We start from the raw sequence: 23,318 nt of genomic DNA, 5'->3' as shown, positions 1-23,318 counted from the left end.
TGCTGTTACAGAATTAGCTAAGTCTGTAACACTTCATTCGGAGTTCTAGGCATTCAATGTTATTCAAGGTCGAGTCCAAAGATTTCATAGAACAGAAACATCACAGATGCATATTGATTTGCATGTCCGTTTTCTTGTCAAGGCAATACAAGTACTATCTTAAAAAAAAGATAGTCAACACATTTTCTTACTTTGTTCATATCCAAATCTTATTAAGCTTTTATTTGGTGAACTGTGTGATCATTGTATTATTTTCCTTATTTCAATTATTTTATTGGTCCAACAAGTAACTATTTCCAATTATCCAATTTATAGAAGATAAAGTGATTAAAAATATATCAGATACCAATGCCCCTAATGAAGCCATAAATTTTATGGTTGCTATCAGTTTACAAATGAAATGCAAGGCTGTAAGTTACACCAATTAGGTTAAGCATGATGGATGTCACATGATGTCAAAGGGAACTCAATATTGACTGCATTGGGAAAATATGACTGTTTATGAGACAACAGTAATGTATGGAGTTCTAGTATGATGTCTTCTTCAGTTTTTAGTTAACAATTATGCAACAGTAGCTTTTGTCTTTTGTTTTTTTTTTCAGTATAGTAAAACATATAGAAAGTAATCAAGGGAACCAAGGTCATAGCGGTAATAAAATGAATGTAATCAAGGGACAAAGACCAGACATGGAAAACAGACATACACAACAAAGAACATAAAGTAACTAAAATCAAACATAAAAAGTAAAAAAGGCAAATGAGCAACTTAGACTCCACTAAAAACTGGGAGCATGGACCAGGTGCACTGGTAGGGTAAGGGTCCTCTGCTCTTCTAGAAACACCTGCCAGGTTGCTCATAAAAAGTCAAATCCGGGGTAGGCAAATGAAGAATGGAAAACTATGATCTGTTGAATAAATCAGTTTTCATGGTGCAGATGGAAACACCATAACGATCCACGAGTTCATGATGAAGACCATAAAACTGGTGATGACTTCAATCTTGTAGCAACGTAACCCTGTTCCAGAAGCGTATTAGTTAGAGTTATAGCGTGATACAAAAAGTCTGTGTAGTTTCGGCAAGCTCTGGCATAACATATGGGTTGTGATATTAACACTCCATACATAGGTGCTGAACGGATGTTGCCACAGATAAAAGGAAAGTTGACAATTCTGAATGAAAAGTCATCATGTTTGTCGTAAAGTTTGGTCAATTGTTTTCCTTTACCATCTATTTCTAAGTGTAGGTCAAGATATGAGGCTGACTTTACAGTGTCTGTAGTATCCTTTATCTCAAGTTCTTTGGGGTATATGTGATGTATCAAATCCCCCAAATTAGGATCGTTCAAAGACAATATGTTATCTATATAGGTCATTTAAAGAGAATACGTCATCTATATAGCGGAGACTGACATTAAAGGATCTAGTCAAATGATATTCTTTCTTCCAGATCAGATCAGCTTTAAAGTCAGAAACTAGACGATGGGATGCCCCCGATCCAATTTTAAAATAAAACATATAAAAACAAGACAAAGGGATGCCCCACACTCCATTTTATAATAAAACATATAGAAACTAGACAAAGGGATGCCCCACACTCCATTTTATAATCAAACATATTGAAACTAGACAAAGGAATGTCCCACACTTCATTCTATAATCAAACATATAGAAACTAGACAAAGGGATGTCCCACACTTCATTTTAACACAGTTACCACATAATGTTTGGTTGTCAAAATTCATTTATGAGAAGATTGTTGTGTCTGAGAGACACATTTGATGCCCCCACATGTATTTTCTGACATATATGAAAGTCAATTTGTATCTGGTACTTACAAGTTTTAATTCTTTAGAATGGTGACAATATTATGATCAGAGAAAGAAGTTGAAAATGTCCTGTTTTGACAGCACTGGTCTACAGGAACAAACGCTAAATCTAATGTTGATCCACTCTTCGATGTAGAATTTTCCCCTAATTGTTTATAACCTTCATGATTATTCAAAATTATTTATCACCTACCTTAAATACTGTAGAAGGAGATATCAGGAATAGACATGAACCATGTTCTTACAAAAAGTCAAACTATCCAAACATTGATAGAAAACCCTAGCAATATGTACATCTTCAATCCATATATTATCATTCTGCAAAGTATCAACTTCGTATCTTGAACATTGTAGGAGGAGTTAGCAGAATAACTTGAATATGGTGGTTAGACTGAATTACTAAGGGACAGACAGACAGGGGTAAAACAATATGCCACCCATCTGAAGGCTGTAGGGTCATAAAAAAGAATAGCAACAAAAGTACTATTATTTGTGGGGTACCAATTATCATGTTTTTTTGGGGGTAAACCAGACCTTGAAATTTGGTTCCAAACAAAAAGGAGATTTCTATTATTATGTATAGTGAAATTCTTAAAACCATGAAATTGTGTATCTTCCCTAATCCACAAAAAATTGCTATCCATGAATTAAGTACATTCACAGTATCCCTAAAAAAACCTAAAAACCACAAATTCTAACCTGGTTGACACGATGTCTAATCTCCTGCAGTTCACCTTTGACATCCGTTTCCAATCTCTGGGCCTGAATTTTCTGTAGTCTTTCTACGATACCACCAACATTTGGATGAATCAATAGAGATTCAGATTCATGTAGTCCATACAGAGGTTCATAAGATGTTGTTGATATTGGAGAACCATCTTCATTGTAACGGTAATAGACCATCTCTTCTGGACTAGGGGCAAGTGATATTATCTTTTCTGTAAATCAAAGAAGCACTATATTAAATATATATAAATGGAATCTACTTGTCATTTGTACAAGGTGTCAAAGTTTTCTTTTTCCTCTTTCGACTTCACTCGGCAGTGTTTCTAGAAAAGCAGAGGACACTTATCCTACTGATGCACATGGTCATTGCTCCAACTCCAAGTTCTTAGTGGAGTCCAAGTTGCTCATTTACCTTTGTTACTTTGTATGTATTATTTTAGTTACATGTACTTTGTTCTTTTTTGTTCATGTCTGTTTTCCATATCAAGTCTTTATCCCTGAATTACATTCTTTTGATTAATGAAAAACAATGTTAAAAACATCACAAGATCAATTTCAACCAATGAGATTTTATAAACAATGCAGTACAATCACACAGCAACCAATTGCCTGTTTCTTTCTTTAGAGAGACCAGAAATATTTTTCTCACACCAGTCAAGAAGTGTTAAAATCAATTAAAGATTAGAGAAATAGTGGAACCTGCCTGCTCCTGATTTCAATTCATCATGTTGACTGAGCAACCCAAATTCATTGCAAGTATAGCAATGATTGATTATGGTTTAACATCCTATGGCAGATATATTATATGTATTCCATGACAACAACAATTGGCCAATCAAATACAGCCTGCTTTGTATAAATCCAATTCGCTGGGCTGGTTATTTTTTCAACTATCTCACAGAAGTAATAGCCACCCAACATGGACACATTATTTTGACTCTGAGCCAACCTGTTGTCACTCTTTCCTCTTAAAATACCCTGTGCTTAGTGGAGATGCAGTGACTACGATTTCAAAAGTCTATGATTAGTCGTTACAAGCGGTTGAAGGGTGATACTCCGCGGTACTGCTAAATCTCAAACTTTTTGTATGGCACATCGTTCTGACCCCAACCCGACATATCAATATCCAAATAAAAAAGAGGAGGGTTGCAGGGACAGAGGAAATTCGGACTAGTCTATGATGTGACAAGGTCAGGGTCAAACACAAGCATAATACCCTGAGACCATCAATGGGTGATGATATAAAACAGTCACTTACAGCATATAACACTGTAGATCCGCCTACTTTCCAACCTTAGCATGAACATGAGGAATAATAGGACATTTACTTGGAAGGAGAGAAAAACTGAAATAAGATCCAGAAAAATGCCCAGATTTAATAAGTGAGCGAAACTTGTTCAGTGCATGAGTTAAATCTTAAATCGTTCTTGGAATAAGTGATAATATTTTGGTTATTAACATGGAGTATTTAATAAACATTGATATTTATATAATAACCAGCTTTCACTACCTAGCCTAGTATGTAAATTTAGATACCTATAACACTTTAATACTTCATGCAACTCAAGAATATATTAATCATTGAAAACATTTACTTTTGTGGACTAAGGCACTAAAGACGTGTGGAACACTTCATTCACTGTGGACTAAGGCACTTAGGACGTGTGGAACACTTCATACCCTGTGGACTAAGGACGTAAGGTACAAATGACGTGTGGAACACTTCATACCCTGTGGACTAAGGCATTAAAGACATGTGGAACACTTCATACCCTTCTGTCAAGCAGCAGTAACGGTAGGTTAAAAAAATTACTTTCAATAGCAGATGGTCAACTTTTCTAAGTTTTAAACCAATGTTTGAGGAAAATGAAGATATATTAAGGGAAACAAAATTCTAGCGGAAATCAAAAGAATGTAATCCAGGGACAAAGACCAGACATGGAAAACAGACAAACACAACAAAGAACATAATGTAACTAAAATACTACATACAAAGTAACAAAAGTAAATAAGCAACTCAGACTTCATTAAAAACTGGGAGCATGCACCAGGCGCACTGATAGGTGTCAGTTTAAAAGGTTCATGGTATAAGCCTCACAATTTAAAACATGTTAGAACAGAAATTGTAAGTTCTGGAACTCAGATTACCAATAATTTGACCAAAAATCATTTTCAGAATTTCTACATACAAGTACATGCAAATATTTTGTACATGTTAAGTTTCACCTGGACTTTTAGCCAGTGGTGACTTTGGCAATTCAGGGCTCTTGTACATGACAGATCTGATCATAGGAAGATGATTGGGTGATTTCTCAGGAGAACCTATGGTATGAGTTGCAGGGCGGACATATTTCTTCCTGCTGGATTTGGCCGACAATTTCCTCAATAAAGCACTACTGATCTTCTCTGTTTGCTAGAAAAGTTCAGCATAACAACATTATCAATTGCTTAATGTTGGAATAATTGTCATCTGTGTAAGAATCAGGCAGTAGATGAAACATGGTACGAAAAAAACCATCATTTTGATAGTATAATTTGACTATTTGCACTATCAGAATGAAGACAGACAGACTTTCAATATCATGCTGGACCACTGAGTTACAATATCATTGAAATACACTGAAAATGAACATTTCAAGGAAGATAACTCTGTCAAAAGCCTCATTTTTCTAACATTCTATTGCAAAATTTATAAACAAAGCCAAGTGATGCAGAGATCAATTAATGGTCTCTTCAAAAAGAAAACGCAATTCTTGAGTGATATTACACTGTCAGATTGGTGGTATTTTGACATGCATGTTTCTTATTTTTCCCATTTAGCCTGATTCTTACAAACACTTACACTTAATGTTCTGGTAATTAAGTGTGGGGTCAGGCAAAATTGAAAAAAAAAATTATGCTTGAAAAAAACACACTATTTGCACATAGTTTATGGTCTTCTATTGAAGACAAATGACATTATGTTTGTCATAGACTTATCAGAGGATGCAAAAACTTGAGTTTGAAGTTCCAAGTTATGATAGAATGATAGAGGAAAAGCGAGTTAATTATCTCCCTTTGTTAGTGAAATTACAGAGCATTTTATACTATTTCTACCTTGATAATTTTACTGAACAATGTTAGTGTTATGTTCATTTTTATTGGCAAGTTCTCTGTTGCAACACAGACTTAATACACACTGAGACAAGCAAAGGATTACCCGAAATTTTCCCTAAATAAATATTCTTGGTTGGCAGGTTCATTGGGGAAAGGGAAAATGGTTAACATTTTACTTGGAAACTTAAACTACATGTATTTTCACTGTGGTAAGTACCTGAATGGTTTGAAATAAGTTGAATACAATAAAGAAATAAAATATTGTGAAAATTATTATTGGGAGCAGTATATACATATATATGAAGATATTGATGAATAAAATAAAGAAATAAAATTACTTGACAATATGCTCAAAAACTTTTCAAAAAAATGTTCATTATCTGTTCATTTCAATGAAATCATAACTCAATTTGCCAAATGTTGTCTGTTTTCCTTGATTCTGATGGTGCAACTAGTCAATACCATGTTTCACCCACTGCCTGATTCTTACACTTAATATTGCATACAAATAGGTGAAGATAGTTCAAATCAATAACATCTATCATAATGAAATAGCCTATAAGTGCAATATGATACTCTGTAAGAAATAAAAAAAACCCTCTGATTATATAGAAATGAATAATTCAAGACACTTTTGTGTAAATTATAAGTTAGAAAGAGTCAGCTGCATCATTTCACAAATTTATTCCATATTGAAACTCTGTTAGGAATTAAAAAACCCTCTGTGTATATAGAAATGAATAATTCAAGACACCCTTGCGTAAATTATAAGTTAGAAAGAGTAAGCTGCATCATTTCACAAATTTATTCCATATTGAAACTCTGTTAGGAATAGAAAACCCTCTGAGTACACGGAAATGAATAATTCAAGACATCCTTGCGTAAATTATAAGTTATAAAGAGTCAGCTGCATCATTTCACAAATTTACCTATTTTGAAACAAAAATATTCATTATACAAAGGTACAGTGAAATAGTTGCACTGATAGACTCCAGCATCACAAAAGAAAACTGAAAGTGAAAATGAAACAAGACTAACAGTGGCTAAAAATTCCCGACTTGGGACAGATGCAAAAATGTGGTCTGGGGTGTGATCACAACCCTCCCACTTATAAATCGGGTCAGTGTGGAAAACAACTCCAATGTCAAAAGCATCTAACCTTAGATGGGTCTGCAGAATTTTTAACAGCATTTTCTACAATGCTCGTAACACTGGGTTGGCGTCTTTTCCATTTTTGCCTAGCCTTCAATCTTTTCTCCATCTCTGTCGGGGATACCAAATCATCCTTATAACCTAACTTCCCTGAATTTACAACAAAAAAATATTACTAGCAAGAACTCAGGCCTAAAAAAAATATATGTTTCAAGTAACACCCTCTTCAAAATTAGGGTAGGTAGGTAGGTAGGTTTTTTTTTTCTCGAAGCTCAAAACACTTCAGTAGTTTTTTAGTCTCCAAGTGCAGACATTTTGCAATTTTGATTACAAACTAGGGTTGGTTTGGTCAGGTTACTGGAAACACATATTTCTTTTTTTAGGCCTCAACATATAATTTACACATTATTAGGCACAAAATTTTTTCCATCACTCGATTAAAAAGTTATCATAAGTGCCAATAATTGCTAACAAGTGCACAAGTTGAATCTCCATTTCTTCTGAGCATGTTTTATCTCCAAGCTTTCTCAGTATAAAAAAATATGTTTTGGTTATAAATTTACAACAATTTGACCATCCTATTTCTCATATAGATTTTCTGAACAATTCATTGTTTTTTTTTTCAAATAAATGATAAATGATTGATGAATTAACATTCCAAATAATTAGTGACATGCTAAGGTGTAGATCACAAGAGTCAAGTGTTGTTACTTTTTTGTTGGAAGATGGTCAGAGAGATGAAATTAAAACAAAGTTATTTTCACACACCGGTACATGTGAAACTTAATTATTAAATAGCACTCCACATAAGAATCATGCAAATTCTGATTCATGTTCGGGAAGACTACATATTTTCATTTTTGATATTTTGTTTAAAATGTCATAGTAAACAGAAAGTAACATGTGGCTTTTAATATAATCCTTGTTCATAAATAGGAAAAAAACAATCTCACAGAATGCACTGTAGAATTAAAAAAAAGGTAGATAACTCTGTTTTTGTTTGTTTGTTGGGGTTTAACATCCGAGCAGCAATATTTCAGCTATATTCAGACGAGTCTGTAAATGACACTAAAACATAATATAAACTATTGGATTTTCCATGTTGATTATCTCCTAAGAGCAGACACATTGGAATGAATAATTATAATAAATAAAAAATATTAAAATATGTAGCCTTTTTTTAGGTGTATTATATTTTACAGAATTTGCATGATTCTTACAAAGACAATTTCTTAACTCATCATTGGAGCACACATCTGCAGGGTATTTAATAATGCAATACTTTCTATGACATCAAATAATATAAATAATATTCAAATGTTTAAATATTAAAGCCACAACTGCATCCTGAAAAAATCATAAGTTTGATATTTAATGACAAACTTAACCAATTTTTCATTACTTTACACTTTACAGTTAATCAGTAGAAGTAGAAAGGATGCCCTTCCATATTTCTGATAAAACAATTACATACTTAATGAGAAAAACCTAACGTAAGGGACATAACTCTTACAAATCATTGGAACATTTGTATTGAGCAATTTTACCTCAATCTCATGTAGCATCAAAGTAACTTGGAATGATTTCATTCTGTTTCAATTGAAAGCTTGATATGCTTTGGCATACTATTTTCAGGACCAAACCAAGTTCTACCGGCCATTTTAACCTGAATCAAGAATGACTAATATCGGAAATTTTCCAGACTTCAGGTCTGGTGTTCCAGATTTTTTTACCATTCCTGTCACCAGGGATTGACACTAACTTTTTTATCTTGGTTGCCACCCGGGCTCCTAAGTTAAAAAATCTAGGAGCCCAGAAAAAAAGTTAGGCGCCTAGAAAATTTTTCAGAATATTAGTTTAATGTGTAATTGTTTGAAAATACATTTCTTTTCAAGAGATTTTAAAAGTATTATGGAATAAACTATTTATTTCCCTGTCTTTACCATGGTCTTTACTAACTGGTATTTATTATTTGTATTTGTACACAAAATTCAACCAGTTGCGATTTCCGGTATGCCTAAAAACCGGAAAACAAACCCGACCACGTACCAAAATTTTGGGTCGCCACTCGGACGACAAACAATGGTTATTATCGTCGCCCAGCAAAAATTTAAGTCGCCACGGGCGACTGTTAGTGTCAATCCCTGGTCACATTTTACCAGTGATATCCAACGGTCCGATGAACCTTCAGAAAAACTGCCCTTACCCTAGGTCTACCGCCTTAAATGTATCAGCTAAGTACTTACATTGAAGTATGTTCAGTTTGTATAACCTTAATAGCTTTACGTTCGCCTGAATTTCCTCTGATCCTGCAACCTTCATCATTTTTACTTATTGGAGTACTGACCTTGAAGTGCTTCTGACAGTTTTCAGGTTCAATTGTGCATGTTATACCTACATTTTGTACCTAGTTTCATTCTGGATTCATTTTCTTATACAAATGTATACCATCATTGAACCTGACATTTATATTTAAATAAAAAGAGGAGGGTTAAAGGAAATTCTGACATATACATGTATTACCAGGTTTTTGAATAGCATTTCTCCTAGTGCCTGGCATCTCTACAGGTAAATGGATCAGGCCAACATCAAATTACATTGTGCATTACATCTGACTTGTGCAAATATTCTAAATTATTACTTGTTACTGTAGCTCCAATCTGAAATCAGAAAGAATCTAATGCCAAGAATGAATAAATAATGAAAGTTAGGCCTTGTCAATCCAAACCACACCTTTTTCCAAAATACTGCTGAACTTGTTGACTGGACAGTTTTATAGCTGTATTAAGATTCAAGATTGAAAATTGTTTTTTTTTCACTGGTTTAATAATTAATCAAAGACAAAAATAAGACATGATAAACAGTGGAAAGTGAAATATTCAATATAAGTATCATTAGTGTCGTCTTGACAGATCGGAAACTGAATCGAACAAATAACGCTTTGGCCACAGGCTTAGTTTGAGTTAGTATACCTAATATACTAAAAGAGCCCAATTATGGTGATTGGACTTTACCAAAAAGCAAAATTGTACTTGAGAGTTCACCCAAAACATGGAGTGTACTTTGAACTTAAAGGGGGGTTGGGGGTTGATACTCACACTGGTCTGGATCAACAAACGTCGACTTACGGCAGATACTTTAATTAAATTGCAAAAATACACGCCCTGCTTACATGCATAAATTCAGATACAGCTACATTTACAAAAGCCACCTACAGCATCTCTATTGATGTATATTTATCCTAGCACATGTCTGTTTTCTATTTCTTCGGCCCATGAACGTCTAACAACAGGAAATCGTCAGTGACGTAACAGAAACATTGACCTTCACCTCATTATCCGAAACGATTCCAGAACGGACACGCACTTCTATCCGAACCTTTATATATATATAACGTCTCAGAATGTGACGACTCTATTCGCTACACTGCTCCATCGGATCAAATCGATACAGGGAAGATGTGTAAGCGTATAGAAAGGTCTGAAAAATTCCCAATGATGTTAGAACTGTCAAATTTGCGATGCAAATTTTTAGTCGTTCCCTCCGCGGGACTCGAACTCGTACCGCTGTGACATCTATAACAACACCGCCTGCACAAAGTCCAGCGCCCTAGACCACTCGACCAGCTAAGTTATATATAAAATACAGCTTTCGCTGGCCGGGTCATTCCTCCTCGTAGGATTAGTCTAGGGCTGTAACTTAGTACACGATGTATGGTAGAACGGGACAGTTCATTTAGATGTTATTATGTAGGATAGAGGATCAAATTATTGATGCATGTCATAACAAATCAATATTATACAACGTCTCAAAATGTGACGACTCTATTCGCTACACTGCTCCATCGGATCAAATTGATACAGGGAAGATATGTAAATGTATAGAAAGGTCTGAAAAATTCCCAACGATGTTAGAACTGTCAAATTTGCGATGCAAATTTTTGGTCGTTTCCTCCGCGGTACTCGAACTCGTACCGCTGTGACATCTATGGCAACACCGCCTGCACAAAGTCCAGCGCCCTAGACCACTCGACCAGCTAGGCTATAGGCTATATTAATAAATAATAATCGTCTAAATAATAGTCAACAATCACTCTTACGGGGTGATTGATCGTTAAAAACGATACGAAACATAACAATAAATTAAATAAACGTCTAAATATGTTTAACATCACCAGAAGATGGTAAAATTTAAATTGAATATTTCGGATAACAGATATCCTTCCTCAGCATAAAACTCATAAAACTATATGAGCATAAAACTTACAAAACTTAACGAGCATAAAACTCACAAAGTTCAAGATCAAAACAGATTCAGAAGCTGAATCGCGTACGCTGTGGGTGATTGTACCTTTATCAAAGGCTCACATAAGCAACTGATGAGGAGCCTGAATGAAAATAACAAAGAGGGTCTTTTTATCAAAGTTACAATTAACTTTGGAAGACAATTTAAAAAAAATAAAAAGTCCAAATATAGTAGTACGGCGTATTGATGTATAGCAAGTAGTGCTGTACCAGCCTTAGACCAAGACCTATCGAAACCCCTCTCTTGGTTTCGATTCATCGATGATGTTGACATGAAATGGATTGAGTCGGAACAAAATTTAGACAATTTTATCACACATGCCAACAATGTTCATCCATCAATCAAATTCACCCATGAAATTTCTGACCCCTTGTTCAAAAGCTCCCGTCATATTTAAAAGACACCACGGGCTATTTTAGGAAAATGGAATCAATGAATACTTTACCTCCCGAAACACTTCTGGTCTCCCTTGATGTCACTTCACTCTATAGGTTACAGACCACCAATTCAACCAATGAGCATTTGGAATGTACGCAAAAATAGTCCTACGCAGAAATTACCCCTGTTCCTCATAGTGCTGTGAAAAAAGTTCTCATCTTATTTAAAAAATTTAAACAGTTTCTGAAAGGAAAAACATTTCTGTACATTTTATAGGTGCATTTTGCTTCTTGTGATGTGAAGCCTAATCTCCATAATGATTTTTAAATATACCCCTATCTTGTGAAAACACTTGGATTTCCCATGCTATTTATAGACCCTTCACTTCCGGTGACCAGTACTGCACTGCATGTCTGCTAACCCCACATGCCATTCTGAGGATTGTGAGCTGACATATGTAGAATCATGCTGATATATAGTCCTCTGCATGTTAAAGTTAAGGTAAAGTCCAGAGAAGCCATTGAATATTGTGAAATTAGCATAGAAGCCTATGGGAAGTGGAATTAGTGGTTTTTAGCCTAAAGATGAAGCAATGGCAAAATGAAAAGTTTCTTGAAATAGCTTTAAACTACTTGAAGATCTTGTGAACTTTGCCATGAGAGGAATACACTACAAAAATCCTTCAAAATATGCATTTTTTTAAGTTATAGGTCCAAATTATGGAAAATTGGTCTTTTTGGCTGATTTTTATGTCCTATCTTGTAAAAAGTGTAGAAAGTTTAGTAAAAATATCAAATATTAAACTTTGAGGGCTATATTTACCTAAATATGGTGGTAATAAGCACTTGAAATCAAGTTTTGTGTAGATTTGAGCAAAAATTAGGTTAGAAATGAGGAAAAACTCACTTTCATTACTGCGGTTAAGGCCATATAAGCATTCCCCTATGGCAACATGGAAAATCCATTATTGAGCACTTTTTTTGCTTTAGGTGCCCTTTACTGGTCATGTTTTAATGTGAAAACACTGTATTTACAAATTTAAAGCCAAATATATCACCTTTTGTGAAAATTTAAAGATTTAGGATTTTTGACATGTGATCAAGAAAAAGCGGGAGGCATGTCAGAAATAAATTTTTAAAAATAGACCAATTTCTCAGAAAATGATTACTTTTAAAACTATTTCTTCATTAATATTGTTAAAAAAACAAGTTGTAATTGATATTTTTTATTTGAAAAGGCAGAAAAAGTTCTTTGCAAATATTTAATGCATTTAAGTATGGTAGAATATTGTCACTTTTTTGCTCGCACAACTTGGTTACCCTATATTTAAAAATCAAATATTTAAAAAAGTGCTTGTCACATTTCACTGAAACTTTGCAAATGCATTCAGTATGTGTGTAGGAAGATACCTGTATAGTTATTTATTTTTTCTAAGACAAAAAGTGACTCTTTAGGTTACAGACCACCAATTCAACCAATGAGCATTTGGAATGTACGCAAAAATAGTCCTACGCAGAAATTACCCCTGTTCCTCATAGTGCTGTGAAAAAAAGTTCTCATCTTATTTAAAAAATTTAAACAGTTTCTGAAAGGAAAAACATTTCTGTACATTTTATAGGTGCATTTTGCTTCTTGTGATGTGAAGCCTAATCTCCATAATGATTTTTAAATATACCCCTATCTTGTGAAAACACTTGGATTTCCCATGCTATTTATAGACCCTTCACTTCCGGTGACCAGTACTGCACTGCATGTCTGCTAACCCCACATGCCATTCTGAGGATTGTGAGCTGACATATGTAGAATCATGCTGATATATAGTCCTCTGCATGTTAAAGTTAAGGTAAAGTCCAGAGAAGCCATTGAATATTGTGAAATTAGCATAGAAGCCTATGGGAAGTGGAATTAGTGGTTTTTAGCCTAAAGATGAAGCAATGGCAAAATGAAAAGTTTCTTGAAATAGCTTTAAACTACTTGAAGATCTTGTGAACTTTGCCATGAGAGGAATACACTACAAAAATCCTTCAAAATATGCATTTTTTTAAGTTATAGGTCCAAATTATGGAAAATTGGTCTTTTTGGCTGATTTTTATGTCCTATCTTGTAAAAAGTGTAGAAAGTTTAGTAAAAATATCAAATATTAAACTTTGAGGGCTATATTTACCTAAATATGGTGGTAATAAGCACTTGAAATCAAGTTTTGTGTAGATTTGAGCAAAAATTAGGTTAGAAATGAGGAAAAACTCACTTTCATTACTGCGGTTAAGGCCATATAAGCATTCCCCTATGGCAACATGGAAAATCCATTATTGAGCACTTTTTTTGCTTTAGGTGCCCTTTACTGGTCATGTTTTAATGTGAAAACACTGTATTTACAAATTTAAAGCCAAATATATCACCTTTTGTGAAAATTTAAAGATTTAGGATTTTTGACATGTGATCAAGAAAAAGCGGGAGGCATGTCAGAAATAAATTTTTAAAAATAGACCAATTTCTCAGAAAATGATTACTTTTAAAACTATTTCTTCATTAATATTGTTAAAAAAACAAGTTGTAATTGATATTTTTTATTTGAAAAGGCAGAAAAAGTTCTTTGCAAATATTTAATGCATTTAAGTATGGTAGAATATTGTCACTTTTTTGCTCGCACAACTTGGTTACCCTATATTTAAAAATCAAATATTTAAAAAAGTGCTTGTCACATTTCACTGAAACTTTGCAAATGCATTCAGTATGTGTGTAGGAAGATACCTGTATAGTTATTTATTTTTTCTAAGACAAAAAGTGACTCTTTAGGTTACAGACCACCAATTCAACCAATGAGCATTTGGAATGTACGCAAAAATAGTCCTACGCAGAAATTACCCCTGTTCCTCATAGTGCTGTGAAAAAAGTTCTCATCTTATTTAAAATATTTAAACAGTTTCTGAAAGGAAAAACATTTCTGTACATTTTATAGGTGCATTTTGCTTCTTGTGATGTGAAGCCTAATCTCCATAATGATTTTTAAATATACCCCTATCTTGTGAAAACACTTGGATTTCCCATGCTATTTATAGACCCTTCACTTCCGGTGACCAGTACTGCACTGCAAGTCTGCTAACCCCACATGCCATTCTGAGGATTGTGAGCTGACATATGTAGAATCATGCTGATATATAGTCCTCTGCATGTTAAAGTTAAGGTAAAGTCCAGAGAAGCCATTGAATATTGTGAAATTAGCATAGAAGCCTATGGGAAGTGGAATTAGTGGTTTTTAGCCTATACTAATATCCCACACGATGACGGTATAGAAGCCTGCAGAGAAGCTTGGGCATCATGAGATATTTTGGACCCCCCTACCGACTGCCTAGTTAATTTACTCACTATAGTTTTGAAATGTAACAACTTCACTTTCAACGACGAACACTACCTCCAAATCAATGGTACAGCTATGGGAACGAAAATGGCTCCTTCGTATGCTAACATCTTCATGGGTAAATTAGAAAATCAAATAATCTCAACATCTTTATCGAAACCCCTCTCTTGGTTTCGATTCATCGATGATGTTGACATGAAATGGATTGAGTCGAAACAAAATTTAGACAATTTTATCACACATGCCAACAATGTTCATCCATCAATCAAATTCACCCATGAAATTTCTGACACTAAAATCACATTTTTTGGATACTACTACGTTTGTAAAAGACGGGGAAATGTCCATTGATCTTCACAGCAAACCAACTGATAGTCACCAATACTTATCTCCCAATAGTTGTCATCCAAAACATTGTACTAAAAGCATACCATACAGTCAGGCATTTCGAATTCGGCGTATTTGTTCTTCTGACGATACCACCAACAAACGTCTAGATGAACTCCGTGGTCATTTGTTATCGCGTGGCTATAAATCAACAGATATAGATTTGAACGTGCTAACAAAATCAGCCGTAAAGATCTCCTCGAGTACAAACCTAAGAAAAAGTACAAAAAGGGTCCCTTTTGTGCTTACATACCATCCAGCTTTTGGGAAACTCTCGCAGTTACTGCATTCAAATTCGAAAGACATTCAAAAACATCCCAAGCTCTCCAAGCTCTTTCCGGGGGCCCCGGTCCTGGCATTCCGTAGACCTAGGAGCCTAAGAGATGCCCTAGTAAGAGCAGAGATTTCATCTCAGCCCAAACAAAGTGCATTCGAATTTCCAAACTAGAGGCTCCCGGGACGCTTATGGTTAGCTTCTGTTACCGTTCAATTTCTGAAAAAGTCAACCAGAAAGTGCAGTTCCAGCTAACCCTACCAGGGGCGGATACATGCAGAGATTTTGAGGTCATTCAGAAAATTGAAATACAGGCCAAGTAGATTGTTTTTTTTACATTTCTGTCGCAAACAAAAACAACGAAAAACAACAGCAAAAACGGAACAAGATCCTAGCGGAATCAAAAGTATGTACTTGTGTAATCGAGGGAGAAAGACCAGAAACGGAAAACAGACAAATACAAAAAAAAGAACGCAAAGTAACTAAAATAACACATACAAAGCAACAAATTTGAAGGAAATGAGCAACTCAGACTCCACTAAAAACTGCATGGGAGCACGGACTAGGTATACCGGTATGGTAAGCGTCCTATGTATTTTCTAGACATTAACACCCGCAGAGTTGCTTATAAACTTAGGTCAAGTCCGGGGTAGACGAAATAGGAAAAGCAAACTATGACAAGTTGAACAATTCAGTTTTCACGGTGCAGATGAATACACCCGTAACGATCAACGAGATCATGATAACCATAAAATTTCTGTGGTGATGACTTCAATCTTGTAGCAACATGACCCTATCCCAGAAGTACAATTGTAAGAAGTATATCGGACAGAAGCATTCAATTCAAATCGATTCTAGGATATCAGTTCGATAAAGAGGGTGTCTAGGCAAAAACCAGGCAGTGGGTGGCACATGACAAATATTGCTTATGTGGTATCTTATACTACATATGGAAAGAAAATAATGTGGCTACTACTATCTTTATTCTACATCTCTAACGATCTGCGATTAGTTACAGAATGAATCAAAATCCTAACTTTAACCTTAACATATGCAGAACTAATTAAAAGAATGATGGTCTATAGAATGTTTACAATGACAATATTTCCACGATATCAATCATCATAATCTGAAGATCGGAGCTGGCTAAACCTCGCTAGAGATGTTAATGTTTATATAAGTGTCAGTCACTACAGCTTAAAAATTACTAGTCCATTTCATATATCGCAAATGCATTCTTTCTCAAAACTGAATGTTGATTTTTGATTAATTGCGACGGTTAAAGAAAAATAAATTACATAGAAAGCATTGAATTCATTGAAAAGGGAAGTAACCGTTTTTTTTCTCTTTTTTGTGGTTTTGTTTTCTTAGGGAACTTCAATCATTACCTGCATGACAGAGGTAGCCATCCATGGTGTATTACAAAAAATCTTTGTACTATTTTACATACATACATATGATATTGGGATAAAAATCCATATCATAGGAACTGCCTTAGTTTAAAAATATTTATGAACTAATTTGCATATTTTAACATCAAACCAAAACAATAGAATGAATCGAACAATAGCAAATTAATCACAGGATTTAGAAACAAGACTTAAAGTCTTATATCAATCCAAGCTCTGAAATCATGAATAATATTATAATACGATGAAGGTGAAACCTTTGAACACTCCCGAAGAAACATTAAAAACAACTTTGGTAATTTTTGTCAGCTCTGATTGGATATATTATACTTATAGCTTTCAAGTATGGTAAATTTTGTAATGATATTTATTTTTCCTAAAGCATTATACTAATTGTCATAGTGATATGTCTAATGGCCGAAATGTCCGGCATTCATAAGGAATTATTGGTTGTCATGGTCCGAAATGTCTTTGGGTCGAACTGCCCGGCACTCGTTTATTATGGTTTGTATAATTAGCGAAACGTCTTAAAAGATTTCTTTTGTTGCCTTTACTTTCGCTTCATTATGTTTCATTTTGAATAGTTTAATTATGTTTTTATAACGATTTGATTCAATTCATCGTATGATTCGTTTCGATTCATTATTATCGTTTCGGTTCGTTTTCGTTTTGCAATTTTTATGACCAGAGAATTATGGGTAATATTGATAACGTAATTTTCGTAAACATCTGGGCGCCATACTGCAGACTATAAGGCCAACCCTGTCTTGGAAAAGCTATGATGATTTGTATTTAAATACCGAAACTAGCAAATATTTTCAAAGACTGGTTTGGCTCTCAATCGCATTGTAGGCTAAAAACCACTAATTCCACTTCCCATAGGCTTCTATGCTAATTTCACAATATTCAATGGCTTCTCTGGACTTTACCTTAACTTTAACCTGCAGAGGACTATATATCAGCATGATTCTACATATGTCAGCTCACAATCCTCAGAATGGCATGTGGGGTTAGCAGACTTGCAGTGCAGTACGGGTCACCGGAAGTGAAGGGTCTATAAATAGCATGGGAAATCCAAGTGTTTTCATAAGATAGGGGTATATTTAAAAATCATTATGGAGATTAGGCTTCACATCACAAGAAGCAAAATGCGCCTATAAAATGTACAGAAATGTTTTTCCTTTCAGAAACTGTTTAAATTTTTAAAATAAGATGAGAACTTTTTTCACAGCACTATGAGGAACAGGGGTAATTTCTGCGTAGGACTATTTTTGCGTACGTTCCAAATGCTCATTGGTTGAATTGGTGGTCTGTAACCTGTAGTATTGCGGAACAAGTCCGGTTTTATAAAGATGGTTCGTAGTCTGATCCGCGTCAGCGGAAGTCGTATGTAGAGTTAGCGGGAAAGCAGAAGAACGAAAAAGGAAGCAGATTGAGGTTTAAATGCGAGAGAGTTTATTAGCAGCGAACCAGAATTAATAAACTTTGGGTAAGATTTATTACTTAGACTGAAGTAGCCTGCAGGGGACAATCGAACTCGGCCAAGGTTACGATATCTGGCGCTGGCAACCAGTCTGAGTGTTGAAAATCATGTCCAGTTTTTGAAAAGTCTGTCGATCGTCGTCTGAGATTAACATTGAGTGAGAAAGGGTAATCAAGGGAGCCAAGGTTACCAAAATCGTTCATAGATGTGCACAAATAATAGATGAATGATTATTCAGTGAAAATTGGACGAAAATAATAGATATTTTCAGTCATAAAACACATTTGTCCCAGACACTGACCGTCGGCCCTTCATGACGTCTGTTTGAGCGAAATACTGTTTTTCTTGAGAAAATAATTGAGGAAAATATTTGAAAAATTGCATAAAATTTCCCATACCTGATTTTTGTCACAATTAATTGAACATAAATTGTGACAAACATTGCCAAGGTCCACACTCTTTGATTTTCATAAAAATTGGTTGAATTAATTGACAATTTGCATTATAAGATACATATACACTTTGCGTAAAAGCCAAAAAAGTGTAACATTGAATGTAAAACATGGGTACGGTTGAGAAATTGGAAATCAATGTCTGTAGTTTTGATGATTTACTTGATCTGCAATCGGTGGGCAAGGCAATTTCTTATAGAATATGGGATGTTAGGAAAACTGCCAAAGTTACACCTGAAAGCCTTGCATCCATTCCCCACATCAAAATGGAAAAAATTCGGCACCTCATAGATTTTTCCACTCGGCAAGAACATGCTGAAAGCATGGATGAGGATGATGTTGCACAGCAGCTGATAGATAACCAACTGTCGGTGCTCCATGATTTAGCTGTAGCAGAATCATTGTTAAAAAGGGAGCTGAAATCATTGAATCATTGAAAGGAACAAGTCAATCAAAGCTGAACCTACAAACGTCCGATGAGGAATATAAATTGGAGGTGACCGCTGTTCTACTTGACGAACCTCAACCAACAGTGCCAGGAAAAAAAGTGACCTTTTATGAGCAACCAAACTCACACCAACACGCCAATCAGTCACAACACACCAAACCCTCACCTTAAATCAGAGGAAAGGGGAATGTTTGATCCTTACCTAGTACCGCCGAGCCACATACCATCGATGACATCAAGCGCTCTAGGAAAGGTAACAATTTCTGCTGAGATCTGAGCAGGAATTGGCATCATTCATCGTAGATACACCACAACCAAATTCAACAGTAACACAATCAACTGTAAACCAGCTATCAAGTATTTCAACATCTAAAAATCTGTCAAACTTTCAACTGCTCGACGGCGGCCTAAGCACTCCACATATTACGAGTCAACCCACTCGCCCACGTCAAGCAACATCTTCATCAGCTGATTTTCAACCATCAGTTGAAAATTCAACCAACTTTCAGCCAACTATTCTTCTGAATCTTGAAAAATCACATGATTTACAACAAACTACAGCAGAACAAATTAATGTAAAAGCAGTTAAACATTCAACCAACTTTCAACCAACTATCAATCCAAAATAGTTCTTGGGAATCTACCAAGTAATATTCAACTAACTACTCAGATTTCAACTAGTCAAATCCAAGGACTTGGGGGGTACCAAACAGCAACCAGTGGAACCGGGGGCCTACCCAACTGACTTTTCAACCATCATATGAGATACCAGGAATGCTTCTCTCACAACAGTTACCAATGACTCAGGTTAATCAAGGTTCACAACCATTCATCATATATCAACTACATGGACAAGATAGCAGTTTGCACAATGTGTCGCGGAGAGGTACCCAAGACGATGCACTCTTGATTGATTTTCGACCCACCAAGGAGGGAGGGCAGGTGGAGCCACATCGTCCAAGTTCAACCACTACCAACAGAAGACCACAACCAACAAAAGTCATTCCAGTTTGACGGAACAGACAGATGTGAGGACTGGTCAGCTTTTCTGGACAAGTTTGAAATTTTCAGTGAAGCATCTGGTTGGTCTGATCGTGAGAAGAGAAATCCACTATGTTGGTGCTTGACAGGAACGGCCAGTCGGTATGTAACTAACTTAGTAAGACATAACAAATAGATCAGTTATGATGAAATGGTGGCAAAAGTGGAACAAAGGTTTAACCATGCTAATAAGACAGAGATTTTACAGGTTCAATTTCATAATGCCCGCTAGAGTCCAGGAGAACCAACAGAAGCATGGGCCGACAAAGCTGTCCAGCCTGGCGGACAAAGCTTTTAGGGACGTCCCAGAGAATTACGTTCGATCCCAGACCATCACAAAGTTTTTACAGGCTTTAACAGACAAAGCAGCCGGAAAGGCAGCATCTATGCTCAAGCCGAGGTCCCTGGCAGCTGTCGTGGATTCGGCAGTAGAAGTTACTATTTTATCGGACAAGTATAACAAACTCTGAAAGATAAGCCTCCGGTATTACGCACTACAGTAATGTACTCAGCTGGAAGAGGGGTGCAGATGGATATCATCATTGTGCGACCGGTAACATTGGAGATGGGAACTAAGAGCTACACGGCATTTGTGTATGTGGCACCTATTGATGATGACCTACTGCTAGGATTAGATTTTCTAAAGAAACATCAATCTGTCATCGACTTGAAGAACAGTATGTTGACTATAGGTGAAGATCAGGTACTGATGTATTGCGCACCAGAGAGAGAGAGAGAGGTACCAGTAGTTGCCAAGGTGACAATTCCTTAACGCACAGCCGTACCACCAAAGTCTGTTAGAATCAAAGAGCACCTAGATGCTGATATGTCTAGATTCATCGTAGAACCGTCACATCAGCAAGGACCACTTATGGTGCCAAGATGCTTTTTCGAAGACAGCGAACCAACTTTGTTTGTACTGAAGCCCACTGAAAGACCTTATACCTTGAGGAAGAATAATGTAATAGCACACGCTACGAAGCCTGGCGAATTACCAACAGAGTCACCAATTACTGTACAAGAAGTAAAAGTAGAACAACCCAAAGATGATTTCATGGATAAAGTCAATCAAATGGAGAAACATTCCATTTATACAGGGTCTGCAGAGCCAATCAGACAGAGATTACGAAGAACACCAGCTAATTTTACAAATGAGGAAGAACAATTAATAGCAAAAATGTTAGAAGCAAAACTGATTCAACCATCATTTTCAGAATGGGATTTACCTCCAGTGCTAATACGAAAACGAGATGACTAAGTACATTATGCAATTGATTACAGGAAGCTGAATTCGGTCACAAAGAAAGAAGTATATCCACTCCCACTGACAGAGGAATGTATTGACAGTCTAGCTGGGAACAAATGGTTCAGCAAGCTTCATGCAAATAGTGCATATTATCAGGTAAAGATGAATGACTAAGACAAACCCAAAACTGCATTTATTACTAAATACGGCTTATTCCAGTTCACTCGGATGAGTTTCGGCTTATGCAATGCACCTGCAACCTACGCAAGAGCCATGCAGTTAGTCTTGCGAGGTTTGACCTAGGATATCGTGCTTGCATTCCTTGATGACATCCTAGTGATGGGAAAGGATTTTGAGTCGCACTTGGATAATTTGGCAAAAGTCTTCGATAGATTTAGACAATATGGTATCAAACTGAAGCCAGTGAAGCGCGAATGTTGCACCAAAGGGACCATCTTCCTCGGGAGACGAGTAGACGAACAAGGACTGGCAATTGGGGAGGAATATGTGGAGACGATTAAGGATTGGAAGGCGCCAAGGAACCTGAAAGAAGTCGAACAGTTCCTTGGATTTTTAAACTACCATCGAACATTCATCAAAGTCCTTTCGAACAGCTGCTCCAATAACAGTTGACCCGGAAGAAACCATGGAACTGGGTAAGGAACAACAAAATGCCTTTGAAACCTTAAAACAGGCTCTCCCGTCAACACATGTACTAGCAATACCGGACAAGACCAGCACATTCATCTTGGATACGGATGCTTCGGATAAAGCGATAGGGGCAGAGCTCATCCAAATTCAAAATGGTGTCGAAAGAGTGGTAGCATATGGCAGCTTTATGCTATCTCCTGTCCAGCGGAAATATTGCACAACGAGAAAAGAACTGTTAGCAGTTGTTCGATTCACGCAGCACTTTAAACGCTATCTACTTGGCAGAGAATTTATCGTCAGAACAGACCATAACAGCTTGCGTTGGTTACTGAACTTCAGGGATTTGCAGGGACAACTAGCAAGATGGCTGGAGGTGTTGAGTCAGTACACCATGAAGATCCAACATATAAGCGGAAGCAAGCATGTCAACGCAGACGTCTTATCGAGATACCAACCAGGAACGCCATGCCAGGGAACGTTGATTCATACAGATCCGTTAGACTTGCCATGTCAAGGTTGTGCACATTGTATCAAAGTTCATTGCAGATGGTCGACATTCGTAACAGATATCAATGATATTGTTCCTCTCGCCAAAGTTGCAGTCAAGAGTTGTACGATTTCCAACCCATTAAACAAAGCTCTACGTGACACTGTAGTGAAGAAATTGGTCCGCATCCACGCCCAAATTGATCAGACTGAAAAGATGAAAGAGGAAACCCTACATAATTGGTCAAAGGTTAGAAACATGGTGACTAGTCAGACTAGTAAGAAAGACAGCAATCATCAGATACGGAATAAGGTGGACCATATGTTCAAAACCGTGACCAACTTAGCCATTCAACTTGAGGACATGATCTTCCAACAGGATGACACTGACTTAGGCGGATTTATGGACCAAATGAGACGCCAACTGTCATTATTAGATAGGCAGATCCAACAGCTTAAAACTGCTATAACTGGAAAATTACGGAGAGGAACCAACACAAAAACTGAATTGGGAAGACTAGAGCCAATCAAGAAACAGCCAGAAGTAACTGAGTCCTAGACAGGGACCAGAAGATTTGACCTAAGCAAACCAGCAGTCGT

At 36.1% G+C, this 23,318-nt stretch overlaps 1 protein-coding gene across 2 annotated transcripts in view; it reads right to left on the bottom strand.

Annotated features, from left to right (window-relative positions):
• LOC148600308 (uncharacterized) overlaps positions 1-10,122 on the bottom strand; it is a 65,545-nt gene extending 55,423 nt beyond the window's left edge. Inside the window, exons 1-5 of one of the 2 annotated variants that reach the window (XM_088557827.1) lie at positions 10,016-10,122; positions 9,324-9,460; positions 6,808-6,950; positions 4,779-4,965; positions 2,526-2,764 (exon numbers count right to left, since the gene is read on the bottom strand). In XM_088557827.1, coding sequence (XP_088413953.1) covers positions 2,526-2,764; positions 4,779-4,965; positions 6,808-6,950; positions 9,324-9,360 — 606 coding nt within the window. In that variant the 5' untranslated portion in view covers positions 9,361-9,460; positions 10,016-10,122. Of the gene's footprint in view, positions 1-2,525; positions 2,765-4,778; positions 4,966-6,807; positions 6,951-9,323; positions 9,461-9,972 lie in introns of both variants that reach the window. The other variant, XM_088557828.1, reaches the window with a different exon arrangement.
• Between the last annotated feature and the right edge of the window lie 13,196 nt (positions 10,123-23,318).

Source organism: Perna viridis, chromosome 13, assembly GCF_037379345.1.
Source record: "Perna viridis isolate PV_CMFRI_1.1 ecotype Kerala chromosome 13, ASM3737934v1, whole genome shotgun sequence".
In the NCBI taxonomy this organism is placed as follows: Eukaryota; Metazoa; Mollusca; class Bivalvia; order Mytilida; family Mytilidae; genus Perna; species Perna viridis.
Note: the sequence above shows the minus strand (reverse complement) of the source record. Positions and strands in the feature narration are given on the sequence as shown.